The 21,043-nt window shown below is 39.1% G+C and overlaps 2 protein-coding genes and 7 non-coding genes across 10 annotated transcripts in view; 8 read left to right on the top strand and 1 right to left on the bottom strand.

Annotated features, from left to right (window-relative positions):
- The first annotated feature begins 59 nt into the window (after positions 1–59).
- On the top strand, positions 60–131 carry trnaq-cug. The gene has a single exon. It is a non-coding gene; the product is annotated as a tRNA-Gln (tRNA).
- Positions 132–942: 811 nt separating this feature from the next.
- On the top strand, positions 943–1,015 carry trnaf-gaa. Its single transcript has one exon. It is a non-coding gene; the product is annotated as a tRNA-Phe (tRNA).
- A 1,971-nt stretch (positions 1,016–2,986) lies between these two features.
- trnaf-gaa lies at positions 2,987–3,059 on the top strand. Its single transcript has one exon. It is a non-coding gene; the product is annotated as a tRNA-Phe (tRNA).
- Positions 3,060–3,149: 90 nt separating this feature from the next.
- Positions 3,150–3,221, top strand: trnaq-cug. Its single transcript has one exon. It is a non-coding gene; the product is annotated as a tRNA-Gln (tRNA).
- A 724-nt stretch (positions 3,222–3,945) lies between these two features.
- Positions 3,946–4,018, top strand: trnaf-gaa. The gene has a single exon. It is a non-coding gene; the product is annotated as a tRNA-Phe (tRNA).
- Positions 4,019–4,106: 88 nt separating this feature from the next.
- On the top strand, positions 4,107–4,178 carry trnaq-cug. The gene has a single exon. It is a non-coding gene; the product is annotated as a tRNA-Gln (tRNA).
- Positions 4,179–4,559: 381 nt separating this feature from the next.
- On the top strand, positions 4,560–4,632 carry trnaf-gaa. Its single transcript has one exon. It is a non-coding gene; the product is annotated as a tRNA-Phe (tRNA).
- A 3,536-nt stretch (positions 4,633–8,168) lies between these two features.
- LOC124390854 (platelet glycoprotein V) lies at positions 8,169–11,705 on the bottom strand. The gene is made up of 2 exons (XM_046856926.1): positions 11,553–11,705; positions 8,169–10,511 (listed from the first exon to the last, which is right to left on the bottom strand). The coding sequence occupies exon 2, from the start codon at positions 10,500–10,502 to the stop codon at positions 8,514–8,516; it is 1,989 nt and encodes a 662-aa protein (XP_046712882.1). The 5' UTR covers positions 10,503–10,511; positions 11,553–11,705; the 3' UTR covers positions 8,169–8,513.
- An 8,085-nt stretch (positions 11,706–19,790) lies between these two features.
- The window catches only part of ccdc50a (coiled-coil domain containing 50a), a 32,432-nt gene continuing 31,179 nt past the window's right edge, over positions 19,791–21,043 (top strand). For both annotated transcript variants that reach the window (XM_046857852.1, XM_046857851.1), the window contains exon 1: positions 19,791–19,953. In XM_046857852.1, the coding sequence (XP_046713808.1) occupies positions 19,905–19,953 (49 nt within the window). In that variant the 5' untranslated portion in view covers positions 19,791–19,904. The remainder of the gene's footprint in view (positions 19,954–21,043) is intronic.

Genomic DNA, 21,043 nt, shown 5'->3' with positions numbered 1-21,043 from the left:
TGGCAGCACGTATGGCTGAAAATGGTAGTTCCCAGCTGATTAAACAAAGCTTTACTTTTGGTTCCATGGTGTAATGGTTAGCACTCTGGTCTCTGAATCCAGCGATCCGAGTTCAAATCTCGGTGGAACCTGCCAATATCTTGATCCTGGAAAAGTTCGGCCTTGTCGTTGACTGCAATCGCGTGGCATCCGACCCATGTAACTGTGCAGCTGTTGACTAGTAAACTTTGCTTTTACCTCGGTTCCATGGTGTAATTTTTAGCACTCTGGACTTTGAACCCAGTGATCCAAGTTCAAATCTAGGTGGAGTCTGCTCAACCTTCAGGTGGCCTTTCATTGTAAATATTGCCAATGGCTTTTGAAGATGAATACAAATCTTTTCTGAAACTTTAAGTCCGTACAGTGAAGTCACTCTATTTAAAGTGTTGTAGGCAGAACATTTTTGTGAAAGCTGCAAAGTTGTCTCTCAAGCTATTGTAGTAAGGTACTGGTTTTAAAATCTAGTTTGTATCAGTTTTTCTAAGTAAGTTTCTTAAATTGCTTAGTAGGGTAGCAACTGCAGATCTAGAGGTCACTGTTCCACACAATTTAAACTATTTACACCTTGTCAAGAACTACACAGTTGGAGAGCGTTAGACTAGACTTGTAAAGGCGGTAGCTTCTTGCTTGATCTAAGCTGTTGTAGCCCAAAACTGATGTCAATATGTACACAGCAAGAGTTTCTGACTTTTGCTTCCCGAACTACAGACGTTGTGTTCATTGGCCAAAATAGGTCATTTGGAAGAGCATTGCCCTTTGAACGGACTGAATTTAACTGAAAACTGCTAAGTATCAACCCAAGCTTTAGTTTTATTAGCGGATAAAGAAAGAACAGTGTTTACTGCAAACAATTCAGATTGGCCAATCTTTTGGATTGAATGGTATGCAGCAGCGGGCACGTGTGCAGAAATAGCTCAGTTGGGTGAGCGTTAGACTGAAGATCTAAAGGTCCCTGGTTCGATCCCGGGTTTTGGCAGAGGGTCACCGTTATTTGTTGCAGCATCTTAGTCTGTGATCCCTGGGGACCTTGCTGCTTGCCAGACGACCCATTTGGAATTTGCATAATGACAGCACGTATGGCTGAAAATGGTAGTTCCCAGCTGATTAAACAAAGCTTTACTGTTGGTTCCATGGTGTAATGGTTAGCACTCTGGACTCTGAATCCAGCAATTCCGGAGTAGAACGGGTGCTTTGAGGACGGATTGGACTGTAGTTGGTGTCGGCGGTCTGCTGCACTGACTCGGGAGTGCAGTTTGCTTCTGATCATCATCACTGTACCCCACAACATTGTATATCTGCTTCAAATGGACATTTGGTGCAACCCAGATGAGGATGGGTTCCCTCTTGAGTCTGGTTCCTCTCAAGGTTTCTTCCTTATGCCATCTCGGGGAGTTTTTCCTTGCCACAGTTGCTCATCAGGGACAAACACACTTACAAAGAACATATTTATGTTTAATCACCACATTATCTGTGTAAAGCTGCTTTGAGACAATGTTCATTGTTAAAAGCGCTATACAAATAAAAATGAATTGAATTGAATTGAATTGAGTTCAAATCTCGGTGGAACCTGCCAAAATCTTGATCCTGGAAAAGTTTGGCCTTGTCGTTGACTGCAATCACGTGGCGTCCGAACCATGTAACTGTGCAGCTGTTGACTATTAAACTTTGCTTTTACCTCGGTTCCATGGTGTAATTTTTAGCACTCTGGACTTTGAACCCAGTGATACAAGTTCAAATCTAGGTGGAGTCTGCTCAACCTTCAGGTGGCCTTTCATTGTAAATATTGCCAATTGCTTTTGAAGATGAATACAAATCTTTTCTGAAACATTAAGTCTGTACAGTGAAGTCACTCTATTTAAAGTGTTGTAGGCAGAACATTTTTGTGAAAGCTGCAAAGTTGTCTCTCAAGCTATTGTAGGAAGGTATTGGTTTTAAAATCTAGTTTGTATCAGTTTTTCTAAGTAAGTTTCTTAAATTGCTTAGTAGGGTAGCAACTGCAGAAATAGAGGTCACTGTTCCACACAATTTAAACTATTTACACCTTGTCAAGACTAGACTTGTAAAGGCGGTAGCTTCTTGCTTGATCTAAGCTGTTGTAGTCCAAACTGATGTCAATATGTACACAGCAAGAGTTTCTGACTTCTGCTTCCTGAACTACAGACGTTGTGTTCATTGGCATTTGACGGACAAAGTTTAATTGAAAACTGCTAAGTATCAACCCAAGCTTCTGTTTTATTAGCGGATAAAAACAGAACAGTGTTTACTGCAAACAATTCAGATTGGCCAATCTTTTGGATTGAATGGGATGCAGCAACAGGCCCATGTGACGAAATAGCTCAGTTGGGAGAGCGTTAGACTAGACTTGTAAAGGCGGTAGCTTCTTGCTTGATCTAAGCTGTTGTAGTCCAAACTGATGTCAATATGTACACAGCAAGAGTTTCTGACTTTTGCTTCCCGAACTACAGACATTGTGTTCATTGGCATTTGACGGACAAAGTTTAATTGAAAACTGCTAAGTATCAACCCAAGCTTCTGTTTTATTAGCGGATAAAAACAGAACAGTGTTTACTGCAAACAATTCAGATTGGCCAATCTTTTGGATTGAATGGTATGCAGCAGCGGAGTTTATTAGAGGGACAGCACATGTAGGATGTTTTGGTGACAAGGTAAGGGAGGCGAGATTGAGATGGTTTGGACATGTGCAGAGAAGGGACATGAATTATATTGGTAGAAGAATGCTGAAGATGGAGCCACCAGGTAGGAGGAAAAGAGGAAGGCCAAGGAGGAGGTTCATGGATGTGGTGAGGTAAGACATGCAGGTAGTTGGTGTGAAAGAGGCAGATGTAGATGACAGGGTGGTATGGAGACGGATGATCTGCTGTGGCGACCCCTAATGGGAGCAGCCGAAAGAAGAAGAAGAAGAAGCTATGCAGCAGCCGGAGCGTGTGCTGAAATAGCTCAGTTGGGAGAGCGTTAGACTGAAGATCTAAAGGTCCCTGGTTTGATCCCGGGTTTCGGCAGAGGGTCACCCTTATTTGTTGCAGCATCTTAGTTTGTAAGATGCTGCAACAAATGGTAGTTCCCAGCTGATTAAACAAAGCTTTACAGTTGGTTCCATGGTGTAATGGTTAGCACTCAGGACTCTGAATCCAGTGATCTGAGTTCAAATCTCGGTGGAACCTGCCAAAATCTTGATCGGTAGCAACTGCAGATCTAGAGATCACTGTTCCACACAATTAAAACTATTTACACCTTGTCAAGAACTACACAGTTGGAGAGCGTTAGACTAGACTTGTAAAGGTGGTAGCTTCTTGCTTGATCTAAGCTGTTGTAGCCCAAACTGATGTCAATATGTACACAGCAAGAGTTTCTGACTTTTGCTTCCCGAACTACAGACATTGTGTTCATTGGCCAAAATAGGTCATTTGGAAGAGCACTGCCCTTTGAACGGACTGAATTTAACTGAAATCTGCTATGCATCAACCCAAGCTTCAGTTTTATTAGCGGATAAAGAAAGAACAGTGTTTACTGCAAACAATTCAGATTGGCCAATCTTTTGGATTGAATGGTATGCAGCAGCGGAGTTTATTAGAGGGACAGCACATGTAGGATGTTTTGGTGACAAGGTAAGGGAGGCGAGATTGAGATGGTTTGGACATGTGCAGAGAAGGGACATGAATTATATTGGTAGAAGAATGCTGAAGATGGAGCCACCAGGTAGGAGGAAAAGAGGAAGGCCAAGGAGGAGGTTCATGGATGTGGTGAGGTAAGACATGCAGGTAGTTGGTGTGAAAGAGGCAGATGTAGATGACAGGGTGGTATGGAGACGGATGATCTGCTGTGGCGACCCCTAATGGGAGCAGCCGAAAGAAGAAGAAGAAGAAGCTATGCAGCAGTGGGAGCGTGTGCTGAAATAGCTCAGTTGGGAGAGCGTTAGACTGAAGATCTAAAGGTCCCTGGTTTGATCCCGGTTTCGCAGAGGTCACCCTTATTTGTTGCAGCATCTTAGTTTGTAAGATGCTGCAACAAATGGTAGTTCCCAGCTGATTAAACAAAGCTTTACAGTTGGTTCCATGGTGTAATGGTTAGCACTCAGGACTCTGAATCCAGTGATCTGAGTTCAAATCTCGGTGGAACCTGCCAAAATCTTGATCGGTAGCAACTGCAGATCTAGAGATCACTGTTCCACACAATTAAAACTATTTACACCTTGTCAAGAACTACACAGTTGGAGAGCGTTAGACTAGACTTGTAAAGGTGGTAGCTTCTTGCTTGATCTAAGCTGTTGTAGCCCAAAACTGATGTCAATATGTACACAGCAAGAGTTTCTGACTTCTGCTTCCTGAACTACAGACGTTGTGTTCATTGGCATTTGACCGGACAAAGTTTAATTGAAAACTGCTAAGTATCAACCCAAGCTTCTGTTTTATTAGCGGGATGAAGAAAGAACAGTGTTTACTGCAAACAATTCAGATTGGCCAAACTTTTGGATTGAATGGGATGCAGCAACAGGCCCATGTGACGAAATAGCTCAGTTGGGAGAGCGTTAGACTGAAGATCTAAAGGTCCCTGGTTCAATCCCGAGTTTCGGCAGAGGATCACCCTTTTTTGTTGCGGCATCTTAGTCTGTGATCCCTGGGTAACTTGCTGCTTGCCAGACGACCCATTTGGATTTTGCTTTATGGCAGCACATATGGCTGAGAAAAGCATTTCAGAATAAACAAATCATCAAATCTTGAAGTGGATGGGCAACCACAGTCATTGGGCTCCACTTCTTTCAGTAGGGATGGAATTATCATATTATTATATTATAGCGAACTATTTTCTTTTCGATCCGAACCCAAGTATTTTTATGACAAGTATCGTCTTGGGAGGTGGTAGTGGTTATTTCATTGAACTTTGGATTTGTAGGCCATAAAATCCCAGCCACACTAAACTGCCACTCCTGGGCCCCTGAGCAAGGCCCTTAACCCTATAGCCACTCAGTTGTATGAATCAGGAAAAGTCGCTCTGGATAAGGGTGTCTGCCAAATGACATCAATGTATCATTGATACCGATATTTCAATGTGATATTTGTATGTGAGTGATTTTATAGTGCATTATGAAAGCAATCAGGATTAATATTAAATAAACTGATAAGCGGCGGTACAGCGGAAGTAGATATAGTTCCCATTGACATTCCTATCAAAGTATTTTCAATATTTATTTACTATTAGGTGTATAACTAGTAATAAAATATTCTAAACTCTTAAAAACATCTTCTGTTTTAGAATTGATCCTTTCCATACTATGCCAAATATCAATACTTTAGGATCAATCCACCCATCCCTACTTCTCAGCCAAAATTAACAACTAAAAAAGACGGTGATTTATTTTCTTAATTTGTAGAAATTATTAATTTTGATCTTTTATCTGAACAGCACCTACCGTAAAGCTCTTGACCTGTATCCTTACTGTTTTTTTTTGCATTGCTCTGAAGCCACATGATGGAAGGAATAGGATGAAAGAAATTGAATGAATTTGTGTATGCAGGCGTTCCCAATAAAGGAACAAATTGTTTGTTTCTGATACTTCTTTTGAATGTAGGATTTGGGTCATCAGATTTTTATTTGTACATCTGTATCCTACCTTACTATCTGAGCAACATACTTTACTGGTCTAAAGGTAAAAGGGTATTTTTTTCTTGTCATTAATAATTCACAGCACAGTGAAATTCTTCCTTCGTATATAACATTGAGGTTAGAAGCTGGGGTCAGCCAGGGGTCAGCCAGCCTTAATCAATTCCCATGAACAGTATTGTTAAAATTATTCATAAAAATGATTTGAACCCACATGAATATGCGTTTGCAAACGAATGAGAGATTCCTGAACTAAATAACGACATCTAGTGGGGAAATACAAGAAAGAATGAACAAAAGCCCCCACATCCTGAAATCATTGTGATTTTCCACAATATTTTTCATTGTTTTTTCTTTTATTTATTTAAAAATAATAATAATAATAATAATAATAATGATTATAATAATAATTCTAATGAAGATGATAATGGCAATCTAACCTCAAGTGTGGTGCTTCCTGTGATCTGAAATGTATAGAACTTCATGTTCGCATGCAAAAACTATTTTCACATGATTGCCACTAAGGGTCAGTACTAGTGTGGTTTCTTCGTTTTTTATTTCCTCAAGTGGTATTAAAACTCCTCTAAATTATCACCCCACACACACACACACACACACACACACACACACACACACAAAAAAAAAGGTCACTGGTTCGATTTAAATCAGTTAATAATAATCAATATTGCTTTGATCAATAGGTTTTAGCTTACAACAATTATTTTATCCCTAACTGATCCTTATGCTGCTTTTTATTGGTCATAGGTCTTGGCTGAAATTACTGGAACTGGGGTAAGTAACGTCCAAACTATTATTATTATAGTATCCTTAAAATGAAAGGATAGTGGAGAACTGTGGAAGAATGTTGTCCAAGAAAACAAATTCGACAGATCTCACAGCTCCGTTTAATAGTAAAAATAAAAGTTTGAGGGTTTGAGAAGAATGTGCAGGTTTAGGTCTAAGCAGCTGTATGATGTAAAGAAAGCCACTTGTTATTGAGAATAATTGGAAGGGAAATTACTTGCTAGGGAGTGCAGAGCAATGTAAGATTTTATGGTCTGATGAATCCACCCTATTCCAAAGCAGTGGGCGTGTCAGGATAAGGAGAGAAGCACATAAAGGGATGGTCAGTCATGCATAGTGCCGTCTATCCTCTAGAGGCAGTATTATGATGTGGGGTTGTTTCTGATGGTCAGATCGTGAGTCAGCAACTTGGCTGGCCCAGGCCGAGGCAGGCTCCTCTTACATGCACCACATACATGATGGGTTTTCAAACATATGAATCGAACGTTCCATTTGCAGATAAATGTGCTAGTTCACCCATTTATTCTACAAGTGATTGCCCTATTATATAAGATGTCTTTGTTTAACATTTAAAGGAGTATCCAGTGGGATTCCTGGATTTCGACATGGGAAAGTCTTCAGGACAGAGGAGTATTCCAATTTCTCAGGTACATGACAAGCTGTGTCCTCTGCACTGCTTTAGACTGTAAAGGCCTTCAGAGGGTGGCGATGCCTGTTCCGAGTGGAACCCATGTTTGAAAAACTCTGTATGGCCTTGGCCACTGTACTGTAACTGTTTCAGAGTGTTACTGATCTTCTTTGTGGAGGGGAACAGTTCTAATTCTCAAATGTTCAGAGTTCTTTGCCATGAGGTGCCATGTTGAACATCCAGTGGTCAGTATGAAAGAATTGTACTCACAGCACCAAATTTTAACTGCTCTAATACAAGATACAGAAAGTTGTATGGTCCTGTGAAGCAGACAAAAACATGAACATGATGAATAGGACATGTAAATCTGCACGGTTACATGACGTACAGCTGTTATCACTTAGCGTGTACTCACTTTTGTTGGCAGCTATTTTGACAATAATGGCTGTATGTTAAGTAAATTTCAGAGCACAGTACTGCTATACAACCTGCACATTGACTACTCTAAAATATATCCAAGTTTTATTTCTATAGTATTGTTCCTTGAGAATATATATTAAAAAAGACAATATCTTATTGCCTAATACACCCTCTATCTAATCTAATGTGCTTCAAGAGACAGAGAATACAAAAGACACTGGAGATGGACAGTGGTGAGAACAGGAACTAACTTGTCTCCTGGATGTTCTACAACAGCAACTGAAATTAATAATAACTAAAAAAAAAATGTATAAATACATTTAATATAAATGGAATAAGATGAAACCCTTGTCCTGTGCATTTTATTTTTTAATGCTTTATTGATCCCACAGGAAAATTATTTATTCGCATATCCCAGCAATTTAAAAAGCTGGGGTCAGCCATGTTATAGCACTGCTAAAGCACAAGGGGTTAAGGGCCTTGCTCAAGGGCCCCAATAATTTCCTTGAATTCCCAGCCTTCTGAACAGTAACCAGTAGCCTTAAACGCTGAGTTACCCCCTGCCCATTTATGTGCATTTTTTAAAACTAATTATTTATTTTTACTTTTAAACATAAAAAATAAGCTTTGTAAAAAATTAACGAAATGCAATACAATATTCATTTCATCTGATAATTAATTTTATTTAAGATTCAAAAACAGTAATTAAAAAGCATGAACTATGACATGAAAAACAACTCAATGCAGTACAATTGTTACACACACTATACATTTTATTTTATTTTTGTATTTTTATTTAATTTGATTTAAGTTTTATTTTTTTATTTTAGCTTACAAGTTGCACAAAAAATATCATAATAGCATGCTGTTATAATTAATAAACATACATTGTTCAAGCTGACAGTCATAGTGAGTGAAAGTGACAATAGAATGTGTCATTGAGAACGAGTGCAGCTACAGACTAATTATATAAGATGAAATGAACTGTACATTGTACTTTTTTCTAGAGTTTGCTATTAAAATCTTTAAATCTTTTAGTTATGACTGCATGGTTCCTAGTAAGAGTCGTCCCTATTTCCCGCAAAGCCTTGTGTAGACGGTACAGTGCATAAACACTGGCTATGATCAGAAGAATGCCAGTGACTATAAGAACAACATGCAAAGCCATCAAAAACCCACTGTACAGTCCAGTAGAAGGTACTGTCCACAGGTACACCCAGCGCTGGTGGCGATTATTATGGATAATATCAGGACCATTAACAAGGACCACCTTGTTATAGAATACTTTGGACTTGGCAGCGTCAATGTGTACTTCCTTGGTAGTAGAAGCAGTTGTAGAAGAGGGTTGTGAGGTGAAATGATTTAAAAGAGTAGTGGTTGGTGAGAAAGTATCTATAGGGGCATTGCTAGTGGATTTTGTGGCAGTAAAAGATGATGTTTCTTTTGAAAAATGTATGCCTGTAGTGGTCACATAAAGATGTAGGTCTCCTGTAGTGGTCCCAGCAACATGTTGGCCTCCTGTGGTGGTCCGAGAAACATGTTGGGCTATTGTAGTGGTCACAGGAACTCTTGGAGTGGAGACGTTACAACCCAGGCTGTCACTCGTTAACCCCACGAGTTGTTCGTTATATAAGTGGACAGGATTATGGCATAATACATCCTGCATGTCAGAAACAATCTTTCGGTTTTCCTTCATCCATTTTGCAATGTCCAGAATACTGCATGTGCAGTTCCACTGGTTGTTCCCAAGAGCAACAGACTTCAATGCAGTGACAGGCACAAAAATATCTCCTGGGAGGTTCTTCAGATTGTTGTTGCTCAGCTCCAGCGTGCTTAGACTGTGCAAATTTCGAAAGATCTTTGCGGAAAGGGACTTGAGCATGTTATCATTAAGTAGAAGTTCCTTAAGAGTGGTTAGAGATGAAAACTGATCTGGGTGTAAATCCTGCAGTATGTTGTTTTTTAACGATAGCTTCACGAGATTGGGTAAGCAGCAAAAAAGGTCCTTTGGTAGCGAGGTAAGCTTCATGTTAAAGTGGAAATTTAAAGTTCTAAGGCCAGTCATGTTAGCAAATAGGTTGGAGGGAACAGTGGTAAGACTGGTGTCATACAAATAAAGCTCCTGAAGTCTTGGCATGCGACCTACCAGCTGCTCTGGCAGTGAGAGTAGAGGATTTTTGTAGAGGGTAAGTTTAGTAAGGTTTGGTAGATAGTACAAGGTCTCTTTTGGAATATAACTAAGTCGGTTGCTAGACAGAGTCAGGGTTAACAGGGAGGGCATGTGCCAAAAAAGTCGAGGAGGGATTTCTCGGATTAGATTTTTATGCAGCATGAGCAATTTCAGGTTGTTTAGATTATCAAAGGAACCTTCCTCTATAGTCGTCAGCTGGTTGGAGTATAGTATTAGGGATTTGAGTTGCTTAAGGTCTTGGAACAACATTTGAGGGATATTCTGTAGAAAGTTCTCACACAGCTTCAGTTCATACAAGCTTGTCACATTCTGGAAGATTCCGACATCCAAACTTGCAATTTGATTTTTGCAGAGGTCCAGTGTTCTGAGACTAACCAGATGTTGAAACAGGTCTGCACGCAGGGATGTCAGTCGATTACTGTCAATGCGTAGCTGTTCTAAATTCGGCAGGCTACTGAACACTCCTTGCGGAAGGACAGAGATAGAGTTAGATGACAACACAACTGACACGAGCTGAGAAGCACTATGAAAAGCTTCTGGGTGGATAGTGGCAAGAGAACCCTGCCTAATTCCGATGCGGAGTAGCAGAAAAAGATCCTGGAAACTTCGGGGATTAAGGACTGTTATCTGAGTGTCGGTAAGATTCAGGCGGAAGGTTTGATTGGCTTTTAGGTGTGGGATTTCAGTGATGGCTCCTGTGCATGTCACATCCCCATTTGGTAGGCACACACAGCTACTTGGGCAGGAATGGCTGAGTTGGAGCTGCAATCCTAGAGGCAGTAGAAGAAAAATGACCCACATTCTCTCAGACTGCAATAAAAAAGCACAGAAAAAAAAAGATTAGGAAAGTAGACCACACAGAATCCAAACTGAGTTGCAGTATATAAGTAAAGCGTAATTTATTTAGCATAAGCCACACATATATAAAAGCAAAGTAAAATACTGATCCGTAATGTAGCTGCATGACTTCTTTTTAAGTTCTCCCATAAAACCCGAATGCAACGTTCCCTTCATGGGTTTAGCACCATTTTAAAACATTAATAGTTCATTACAAAGCCAAAAACAGACCAGCACATATCTACCTCACAACACTTATCTCACCCTGCACTGCACCACATTCCATCAGATCCTCTTCTACTGCTCACCTGGTCCTACTATCTCTCAAAGTACAAGGAAGACATCCTTTAAGACTCTTTTCTGTTCTGGCACTGAGCTGGTGGAACAAACTTTCACTTGATAGCCACTTGAATCTTTATTTATAGAATCTCTCAAATTTACCTTTTTCAGAAGAACGTAATTGAGCAATTCTTGGAATCAAAAGAGCAGGAACTTGCTCTTCTAATTATATATACTTCTAATTATCACAATCCTAATACTAGTTTATAATCCTAATGTCCAGAAACTATTCTTAGGATGGTAGTTTATTATATCATCAGTCAAAAACTCATTCTCCAGAAAAACTTTAAAAATAAAACTTTTGCAGGAGAGAAAACAGTTAGAAGAGCTCTTCCAGCTAAACTGTATTCTCTCCCGCAAAAAAAAAAAAAATTAGTAGTTGAGGCATTGGCCTACATGTAATGGCTTTTGGACCTCAAAGTTGTGGGTTCAAATCCCACCCAGACCAAGCTGCCACTCTTGGGCCCCTGAGCAAGGCCCTTAACCCCATAGCTGCTCAGTTGTATGAATGAGATAAATGCAAGTACTACCCCAATACTTTGTAATCCTAATAATAATAAGCATTTAATGATAAGACACGTCAAAGCGCTCTGGATAAGAACGTCTGCCAAATGTCATAAAAGTAAACGTAAATGTAATAGAAATAAATAAACAAAATAATAAAGGTCTACATACCTTTTATATCATCATCACACTAATTTGCACTGGAATTATAGAAATTCATGGATATCAGTCTTCACTTTGGGTTCTTCCTAAGTCTCATCAGAGAGTGTTGGTCTTATTATAGAGCAACAGTTTGTCATTTGGCTTGTTTTAAAATGCACCCAAAACTGCATCAACAGGAGAAAACTGACTGAGAGGATGTCTGAATCTATTTTGATAAGCTGCAAATATGGAACCCACATCCGCTTTTACTGCCTTGAATGTTTCACTGTCATTCTCACTCTTGACTTTTAGCACATTGACTTTAACAGATAATAATGAACGTCAGTAGGAGTAAGACAAAGTACATGTGTGTGAATAAGAGGGAGGGCAGTAAAGTGGTGCGGTTGCAGAGAGAAGAGCTGGTGAGGGTGGATGAGTTTAAGTATCTGCGCACAACAGTGCAAAGTGATGGAGATTGTGTTAGAGAAGTGTAGAAAAGAGTGCAGGCAGGGTAGGGTTGGTGGAGAAGAGTGATAGCAGGAGTGATAGGCATTGAGTTAAAAACAGGAGGTGGAGCTGGAGGTAGCAGAGCTGAAGATGCTGAGATTTTCATTGGGAGTGACGACGATGGACAGGATTAGAAACGACTTTATTAAAAGGACAGCACATGGAGGACGTTTAGGAGACAAAGTAAGAGAGGCCCAATTGAGATGGTTTGGACATGTGCAGAGGAGGGACATGGGGTATATCAGTAGAAGAATGTTGAGGATGGAGCCACCAGGAAGAAGGAAAAGAGGAAGAACAAGGGGAAGGTTTATGGATGTGGTGAAAGAGGACATGCAGGTAGTTGGTTTAAAAGAGGCAGCTGTAGAGGACAGAGTAGTATGGAGACAGATGATCTGCTGGGAGACTATCTCAGGGAGTTTTTCCTTGCCATTGTCACCACTAGATCACATTTCAAAATAAAATCCAACCACCATGCAATATGGGGCCCCTTTAGCTAACTTTCTTGATAGAAATTAACATTATCTTTCAAAGGTTTTGACATTTTGAGTCTATTGGAGATATTGGTCTGTCTATTTTAACAGGAAAAAAATGCTGCTGCACTAAAGATTCCTTTAGTAAGAGAGATGACCAAAACCCCATGGTCACTCTGACTGCACTCCTGTGTAGAGATGGAACAAATTTTCAGAAAGACAGCATCACTGCAGTCCTTCATTAATTTTGGATTTATGGCAGTGGCAGGACAGAAGCTTCTCCACCGTACAAATTCCCATGAAAGCCTGCTTGGAGTTTGCCAACAGGCACCTGAAGGATTTTCAGACTCTGTGAAACAATTCAATTCAATTCAATTCATTTTTATTTGTATAGCGCTTTTAACAATGAACATTGTCTCAAAGCAGCTTTACACAGATAATGTGGTGATTAAACGTAAATATGTTCTTTGTAAGTATGTTTGTCCCTGATGAGCAACTGTGGCAAAGAAAAACTCCCCGAGATGGCATAAGGAAGAAACCTTGAGAGGAACCAGACTCAAGAGGGAACCCATCCTCATCTGGGTTGCACCAAATGTCCATTTGAAGCAGATATACAAAGTTGCGGAGTACAGTGATGACGATCAGAAGCAAACTGCACTCTCGAGTCAGTGCAGCAGACCGCCGACACCAACTACAGTCCAATCCATCCTCAAAGCACCCGTTCTACTCCGGAATTACATGGAACCACCCAAGGTGTTGATGAGATACCGTCCCAAGCTGCACAGAAGTGTGAAGGTCCACGGAGGGAAGAGGGGCAGGAACAGTGGTAAAACAGTGGAAACAAGATTCTCTGATCTGATAAAACCAAGATTGGCTAACTGTTTGTTCTCAATTCTAAACGTTATGTCAGGAGGAAATAAGGCACCACCTGCCCAAAACCATCCCAAAAGTAAAGCACGATAGTGGTAGCATCATTTACATTTACATTTACATTTGCGGCATTTAGCAGACGCCCTTATCCAGAGCGAAGTACAAAAGTGCTTTAAATCTCTAGTAATGAATAAATCTACACTGGTACGCAAGATTACAAACTCAATATAAATATAACTCGAATTCTACAAACTTGGAAAGTGCTAATTTAGGTATTTCAGGAAGAGGTAGGTCTTCAGTCGTCGCTTAAAGATAATCAGGGACTCTGCTGTATGGACATCTAGGGGAAGTTCATTCCACCACCTCGGTGCCAGAACAGAGAAGAGCCTTGAAGTGTACTTACCTCTCATTCTGAGAGAAGGTGGTACCAGTCGAGCAGTGCTGGAGGATCTCAGACAGCGTGGTGCAGTGCGAGATGTGATGAGGTCACTGAGGTAAGATGGTGCTGGTCCATTATTGGCCTTGTAGGCAAGCATCAGTGTTTTGAATCTGATACGTGCAGCTACTGGAAGCCAGTGAAGGGAGCGCAGCAGTGGGGTGGTGTGGGAAAACTTGGGCTGATTGAACACAAGTCGTGCTGCTGCGTTTTGGATCATTTGCAGTGGACGAATAGCGTTCAGGGGGAGACCGGCCAGCAGAGAGTTGCAGTAGTCAAGTCTTGAAATGACAAGAGACTGAACAAGCACCTGGGCAGCCTGTGTGGACAGAAATGGTTGAATCCTTTGGATGTTATAGAGAAGAAATCGACAAGAACGAGCAACATTAGCGACATGTGGGAAAAAAGACAGTTCATTGTCCATAGTTACCCCAAGGTTACGAGCAGTGGCTGAAGGGGGGAGCAGAGAGTCATGAAGTGTTATTTGAAGATCTTGACCTGGGGATGAATCACCTGGGATGACCAGCAGTTCTGTTTTGCTGGGGTTGAGTTAAGTTGGTGAGCACTCATCCATAAAGATATGTCTGACAAGCATGCTGAGATCCGAGCGGAAGCTGTGGTATCTGATGGAAGGAAAGAAAAGATGAGTTGAGTGTCATCTGCATAGCAGTGATAAGAAAACCCATGTGAGGATATGACTTCACCAATGGATTGGGTATAGAGGGAGAAAAGAAAGCAAGCTATGGGGGTGTTTTTCTGCACCTAGAGTGGCCCAGCCAGAGCTCTGACTTGAACCCTATTGATCATCTTTGGAGAGATCTGACTACTGAGATCTAAAGTGGCTGTCTACCAACAATCCCAATCCAACTTGACCCAACTTAAGAGGATTTGCTAAAAATAATGGCGGAAAATCCCCCAATTAAATAAACCAAATCAAATTCTGTTTTCACTTTTCAGTGTCATTATGTGGTACTTAGTGTTTGTGGGTTCAGGTTTTCATTCCAACCAAGCAAACGCAACATCAGTTTTCACCTGTCTGATGTTGACTATCTGACTATCAGGTGATGTGTGGCCCTTGCTTGGAGGGAATGAAAACCTGCACCCACACCAGCCAGCCTTTTGTAGAAAATCTATATTAATGTGTAGTATCAGGCTGCAACATTAAATAAAAAAAATGAAGGTATTCTGAATACATTTTAAATGCACTGTAATATATATATATATATATATATGTATATATATATATATATATATATATATATATATATATATATATATATATATATATATAATATACAGGCACTTACTCAAACTGCCACTTTTCAAAAATATGTGCCTCTGCAGCTTGTACACAAGGTTTTTTCCTCATCCATCGTCATATGTGTCATATGTCATATGTCATATATCCTCAGTGCACATTATACTTTACATTTGTGGGAAACATGGACACGGTCCAAATTCCTTTGAGTTTGGCTTTAATGACATGGTGTGTGTTCATGTGTGATATCGTTTTTAACTGTGCAAACTGTCAAATGTTTAGCCAGAGCAGTGACTAAGCTTCTCTGAACTGGTATGAATGTTGACCATGTTAAGTCTTTTCACAAGTGCTAGCAAACATTTTTGATTCACTTTCTCAGAACTTTTCACACAACTTTGTGCATAAATGTGTCATTTGGTGCAACAGCTTATTTTACATCTAAAATGCTCTACATTAATCAAAAGCAGTGGAAACACATAGTTCATTCCAAAAGTACTGGAACTGTTAGGCCAATTCACTTTTTTTCAGGTTTTATTTCCTGATGTTTACATCTAGGTGTGTTAAACAACTTAGAACATGGCACCTTTTGTTTCAGCCCATTCATTTTTTTAAGTGATCAAAAAATACTGAAACATGACTGACAGGTGTTACTTGTTACTCAGGTGTGCTTTTTTAGGCTGATTGCTTAAACAATTGGTAGCTTTAAATATCTACTTTTGGTTTGAGATCTAGATTTCACCTTGTTAAAATGGATAAACTACTGTACTAACAACCATCAAACTCAAACAGGTTGAAGGAAAAAAAAAAAAAAAAAACAACAGTACAGTACCTAATATCATCAAAAATAATCCATGGGAAATTCACAAAAAAAGGTCAGAATTTACCATCCAAAGAAGACTTTTGGAAATGTATAGGTCACACCAAAACTGCTCATCATGAATAAGAATCGAAAGACCAGAGTGGAAATTCTATAGAAATACAGAAATGAGCCACAAAACTTCTGGAACCAAGATAATATTCCAGCAAATTGGTCTCTACCAAAGGCTAAAGTGTGGAGAAAGAAAGGATCTGCTCATGATCCAAAATATTTGAGCTTATCGGTCAAACATGTAAGTGGGGTCATGGCTGGGGTTTGCACGGCTACTTCTGGAACAGACTTAATACTCTTTATTAATGATGGAACTCATGATTATAGCAGCAGAAAATTCTACAGTAAATTTTGGACAGAAAAGTAATCAGACACACTGCCTGCCTATTTACAAAGAAATCCACCCAGTCTAATTGGAAGGAACATCATGCAGCAAGACAATGGACCAAAACACACTGGACAATTATACTGTCTTACTTAACTTTAATCCAGTTGATCAGCACTTCATCTCCAGAAGAGGAGAAACCCTTCAAAAACAACAGAAGCTGCAATACAAAGCTGTGAAACCATCACAAAAGAAGAGTTTGTGGTGATGTTGGTAGGTTACCAGCTACAGGGATTGTATAGTTGGGATTATTGCAAGCAAAGGATATCCACTGTTATTTACGTTTACACATCTATTTCCATACTTCTTGCTCACCTAAAAATAGATTTACCTGGCCATTGAAGGTGCCAATCGGAAGCAGGAAATCCTGTTTACTTATTTTCATAAATGTGTATGCAAGCTTTTGTGGTTTAAGCTAAAACAAAAAATCACAATTTCAGATTTTGGAAATTGTGAAACATTGGAAAATATTATTTTTTTATGGCAGATGCCCTCATCCAGATTGACTTACATTTATCTTATTCAAACAACTGAGTAGCTACTGTATGGTGTTTGCACAGGGGTCCAGTGGTGGCAGCTTGGCATGGCTGGGATTTGTGCTCACGACCTTCAGATCCAAAGTCCAATGCCTTAACAACTGAGCTACCGGCCCCAACTCAAAAAGGTCACATCTGAAGCTGTTTTGTTTACTTCTAACTGTTTTGGTTCCACCACAAACCATATGTACAGCTTCAAAAGAGAGTTTTGCAGAATTACAAATGCTTATGTAAAATACGGTAACTGTCCCTTCCTGTCTTCTGTCCTGTCCCTGCAGTTTCAGACAGAGTTTTTTGACTGAATCAAAGTAATCATACTTGACTGACATATATTCATTTGAATGTTTATGACCCATCCAGAGGTTTATTAACCAAGATATATTGACAAAAGGAAACATTTGAGCTATTATAACTATTCCTTTTTATTTTATTGCACTGTGAGATCATAGTTATATAATTTAAACTGACAAATCGTTAAATTGAATTATATCATAACCGAAATCAATTCGAAATAAAATGCACTAATTGGCCACCACTCCTGCTTAGCTGTACAGGTGACCTTTAAGAACGGTGTTCATTAAACACATTGATATTACACCAATAATTTTTACAGTTTCCAAACAGGTAAATGTAATTTAAATAATAGCCAATAATCTATTGGATATTATTCTCTGAAATGCACTGGTCAGCACTGTGGTCATTCATGAACAATTCAATGTGACTCAGAAGAACAAGTAGTCTCAAAGAGTGATTCGTTCATTTTCTACTGAAGAGGCATCACAAAATCTCCATAGGTTATTTACAGGAAACAGAATTGGGAAGTTTACCTATCGACTTTTCTAGTCTGAGTCGTCTCCCTATATGGTGTGAAAAAGTGTTATTTCCTGATTTCTTATTTTTTTGCATGTTTGTCACACTTTAATGTTTCAGATCATCAAACTAATTTAAATATTAGTAAAAGAGAACACAAATGAACACAACATGCAATTTTTAAATGAAGTTTTTTATTATTGAGGGAAAACAAAATCCAAAACTGGATGGCCCTGGTTGAAAAAGTGTTTGCCCCTAAACCTAATAACTGGTTGGGTCACCCTTAGCAGCAACAACTGCAATCAAGCGTTTTGGAATTTTGGTCCACTCATCTATGCAGAATTGTTATAATTCACCCGCATTGGAGGGTTTTCGAGCATGAACCGCCTTTTTAAGGTTGTGCTACAGCATCTCAATAGGATTAGTGTCAGGACATTGACTAGGCCACTCCCAAGTCTTAATTTTGTTTTTCTTCAGCTATTCAGAGATGGACTTGCTGGTGTGTTTTGGATCATTGTCCTGCTGCAGAACCTAAGTTCACTTCAGCTTGAAGTCACGAACAGATGGCTGGACATTCTCCTTCAGGATTTTTTGGTAAACAGCTGAATTCATGGTTCCATTTATCACAGCAAGTCCTCCAGGTCCTGAAGCAGCAAAACAGCCCCAGATCATCACACTACCACCACCATATTTTACTGTTGGTATGATTTTCTTTTTCTGAAATGCAGTGGTACTTTTACGCTGGACATAATAGGACACACACCTTCCAAAAAGTTAAACTTTTGTCTCGTCAGTCCACAGATTATTTCCTCAAAAGTCTTGGGGATCATCAAGATGTTTTCTGGCAAAACTGAGACGAGCCTTTATGTTCTTTTTGCTCATTAGAGGTTTTCAACTTGGAACTCTGCCATGCAGACCATTTTTGCCCAGTCTCTTTCTTATGGTGGTCATGAACACTGACCTTAACTGAGGCAAGTGAGGCCTGCAGTTTGGATGTTGTTGTGGGGTCATTTGTGACCTCTTGGATGAGTCGTCGTTGTGCTCTTGGAGTAATTTTGGTCAGCCAGTCACTCCTGGGAAGATTCTCCATTGTTCCATGTTTTTGATATTTGTGAATAATGGCTCTCACTGTGGTTCGCCGGAGTCCCAAAGCTTTAGAAATGGCTTTATAACCTTTTCCAGACTGATAGATCTTAATTACTTTCTTTCTCATTTGTTTCCAAATTTCTTTGGATCTTGGCATGATGTCTAACTTTTGAGGATCTTTTGGTCTACTTCACTTTGTCAGGCAGGTCCTATTTAAGAGACTTATTGATTGGGAACAGGTGTGGCAGTAATCAGGCCTGGGTGTGGCTGGAGAAGTTGAACTCAGGTGTGATAAACCACAGTTTTAGCAGAGGGGCAAACACTTTTTCACACAGGGCCATGTAGTTTTGGATTTTGTTTTCCCTCAATAATAAAAACCGCATGTTGTGTTCACTTGTGTTTCACACCACTGTATGCTTTCTTGGTGCAAAAAGAAAATAAAAAAATGCATTTTGAAATACACAATGAATTTTACTACAAATATCACATGGCACTAACTGTGAGTCTAAATGCATTTATGACAAATACCATTTAAACAATCATTTTGCTTACATTTCTGCTTGGACATGTTGCACATGTATTGAAAAGATTTTCATTTTAATTTAATGTAAATTTTACAATTTCATTTCCCTTTGCAGCAAACTTTGCACAGATCATAATGGAAAAATCTGAATTGAAATACAAAAATACATTGCCATTTGGAATATATTTTAAATAGAATATTGCTACCACTATGCTTCCATACACAAATTATTAATTGATTCGTTTATTTTGAACAAGTCTTTAATGTCACGTGATTGTCTAATAATTATACGCTATAACGGTGATTAAAAAGACCAAAAGGACAAAAAAATATTTGTTCGTTTTGATAAACGAGATAAAAAAAAACACGTGACTCAAATGAATTTTTTTTCTTCACTTAAAGAGTTTTTGATCGTTCCTTCAAAGGAAGGAAATCATTTCGCAGCGGCTGTCGCAAAGTCTCTGCCGTAAAGCGTGGCTGAAATGCGTCCCTGTCGTGAAGATAGAGGGAGGGGCCCGATCCGAGAGAGAAAGAGAGAGAGAGAGAGAGAGAGCCAAAAAACCTGCCTAAATCACTGGAAGCCTTTATTTTTTCTCCTTCCTGGAAGCCGAATCCGTCTTTATTAACAACAACATGGAGGATATAAGTATCGACCAGAAAAAGCTCCCAGGCGTCAAAGAGGGTAAGTAGGAGATGCGGCTGCGCACGAAACATATGCGACTTGGTTGTGACGTCATAAAATTTAATCAAATAAACCAAACACGTACTTATTAACTGTCTCGGGTTTCCTGTGTTGTTCATATGTTGGCGTGGAAATAAACTAAAATAAATAAATAAATAAAATCTGCTGCAGCGGTACTGGGATCTCTCCTGCCACGCAATTGCAGAGGTTTAGAGCTCTGACTTCCTGCCATAGGACAGGAATTAAAGCCCTGATATCTATCAATGTGGGAATCCATCATATACACACCATTATGACATGTGTTTCATCTGATACACACACACACACACACACACACACACACACACACCAGCATGATGCTCTATTCAAGCAGGTGTCGCAGGGGTTCAGTCGCTGTCAGTCAGCATGTTTATTATTATTATTTTTATTATGATGTATTATTTTCTCCAACAGCTCGAATTTGATCCAAATAAACAAACACCTTAGGGATCAACTAATCTGAGATCTGGCAGGTGTCATGTAATAGCTGTGTCTGTGTGCTAAGTCAGATTTTGTTTGTTTTCTAAATTCCAGAGTTAATTTGATTATTAACCAATGAGAGTTCAGATATAAATCTTTAAATGTAGGGGTTAATAAAACATCTGGTTGCTGGTTAATGTGTTGATTGTAAATTATATGTATGGGGAAAAAAGATGTTTTAGAATTATTACATTTTTTTTATTTTTAAATATCATAAATGAAAATAAATGGAGGGTGTAAGAATAGTAAAGCGTACAAAAATGTATGTATCATAAATAATATAATATAATAAAATTTATTGATCTTTAGAACTAATAATCCCCCCCCAAAAAATGCTGGAGACAATAAAATGGTAGTCAATCGATTTGATATGTAAATGATTGTAAATTATAAGTATGGAAAAAAGGTGGATTCTTTGGATAAATATCATAAATGAAAAATAAATACAGGGTTCTTGAGTAGAAATAGTGCAGATAAAATCTCAAATTATACTTTAGAATAATACAAATAAAATGTGTGTGTGTATATATATATATATATATATATATATATATATATATATATATATATA

The sequence above is a fragment of the Silurus meridionalis genome, chromosome 9 (assembly GCF_014805685.1).
Source record: "Silurus meridionalis isolate SWU-2019-XX chromosome 9, ASM1480568v1, whole genome shotgun sequence".
Lineage (NCBI taxonomy): Eukaryota > Metazoa > Chordata > Actinopteri > Siluriformes > Siluridae > Silurus > Silurus meridionalis.
Note: the sequence above shows the minus strand (reverse complement) of the source record. Positions and strands in the feature narration are given on the sequence as shown.

Bases quoted from the DNA above. Each gene is read 5' to 3' on its own strand.
- LOC124390854 (XM_046856926.1), bottom strand. From the start codon at position 10,502: ATGTGGGTCATTTTTCTTCTACTGCCTCTAGGATTGCAGCTCCAACTC.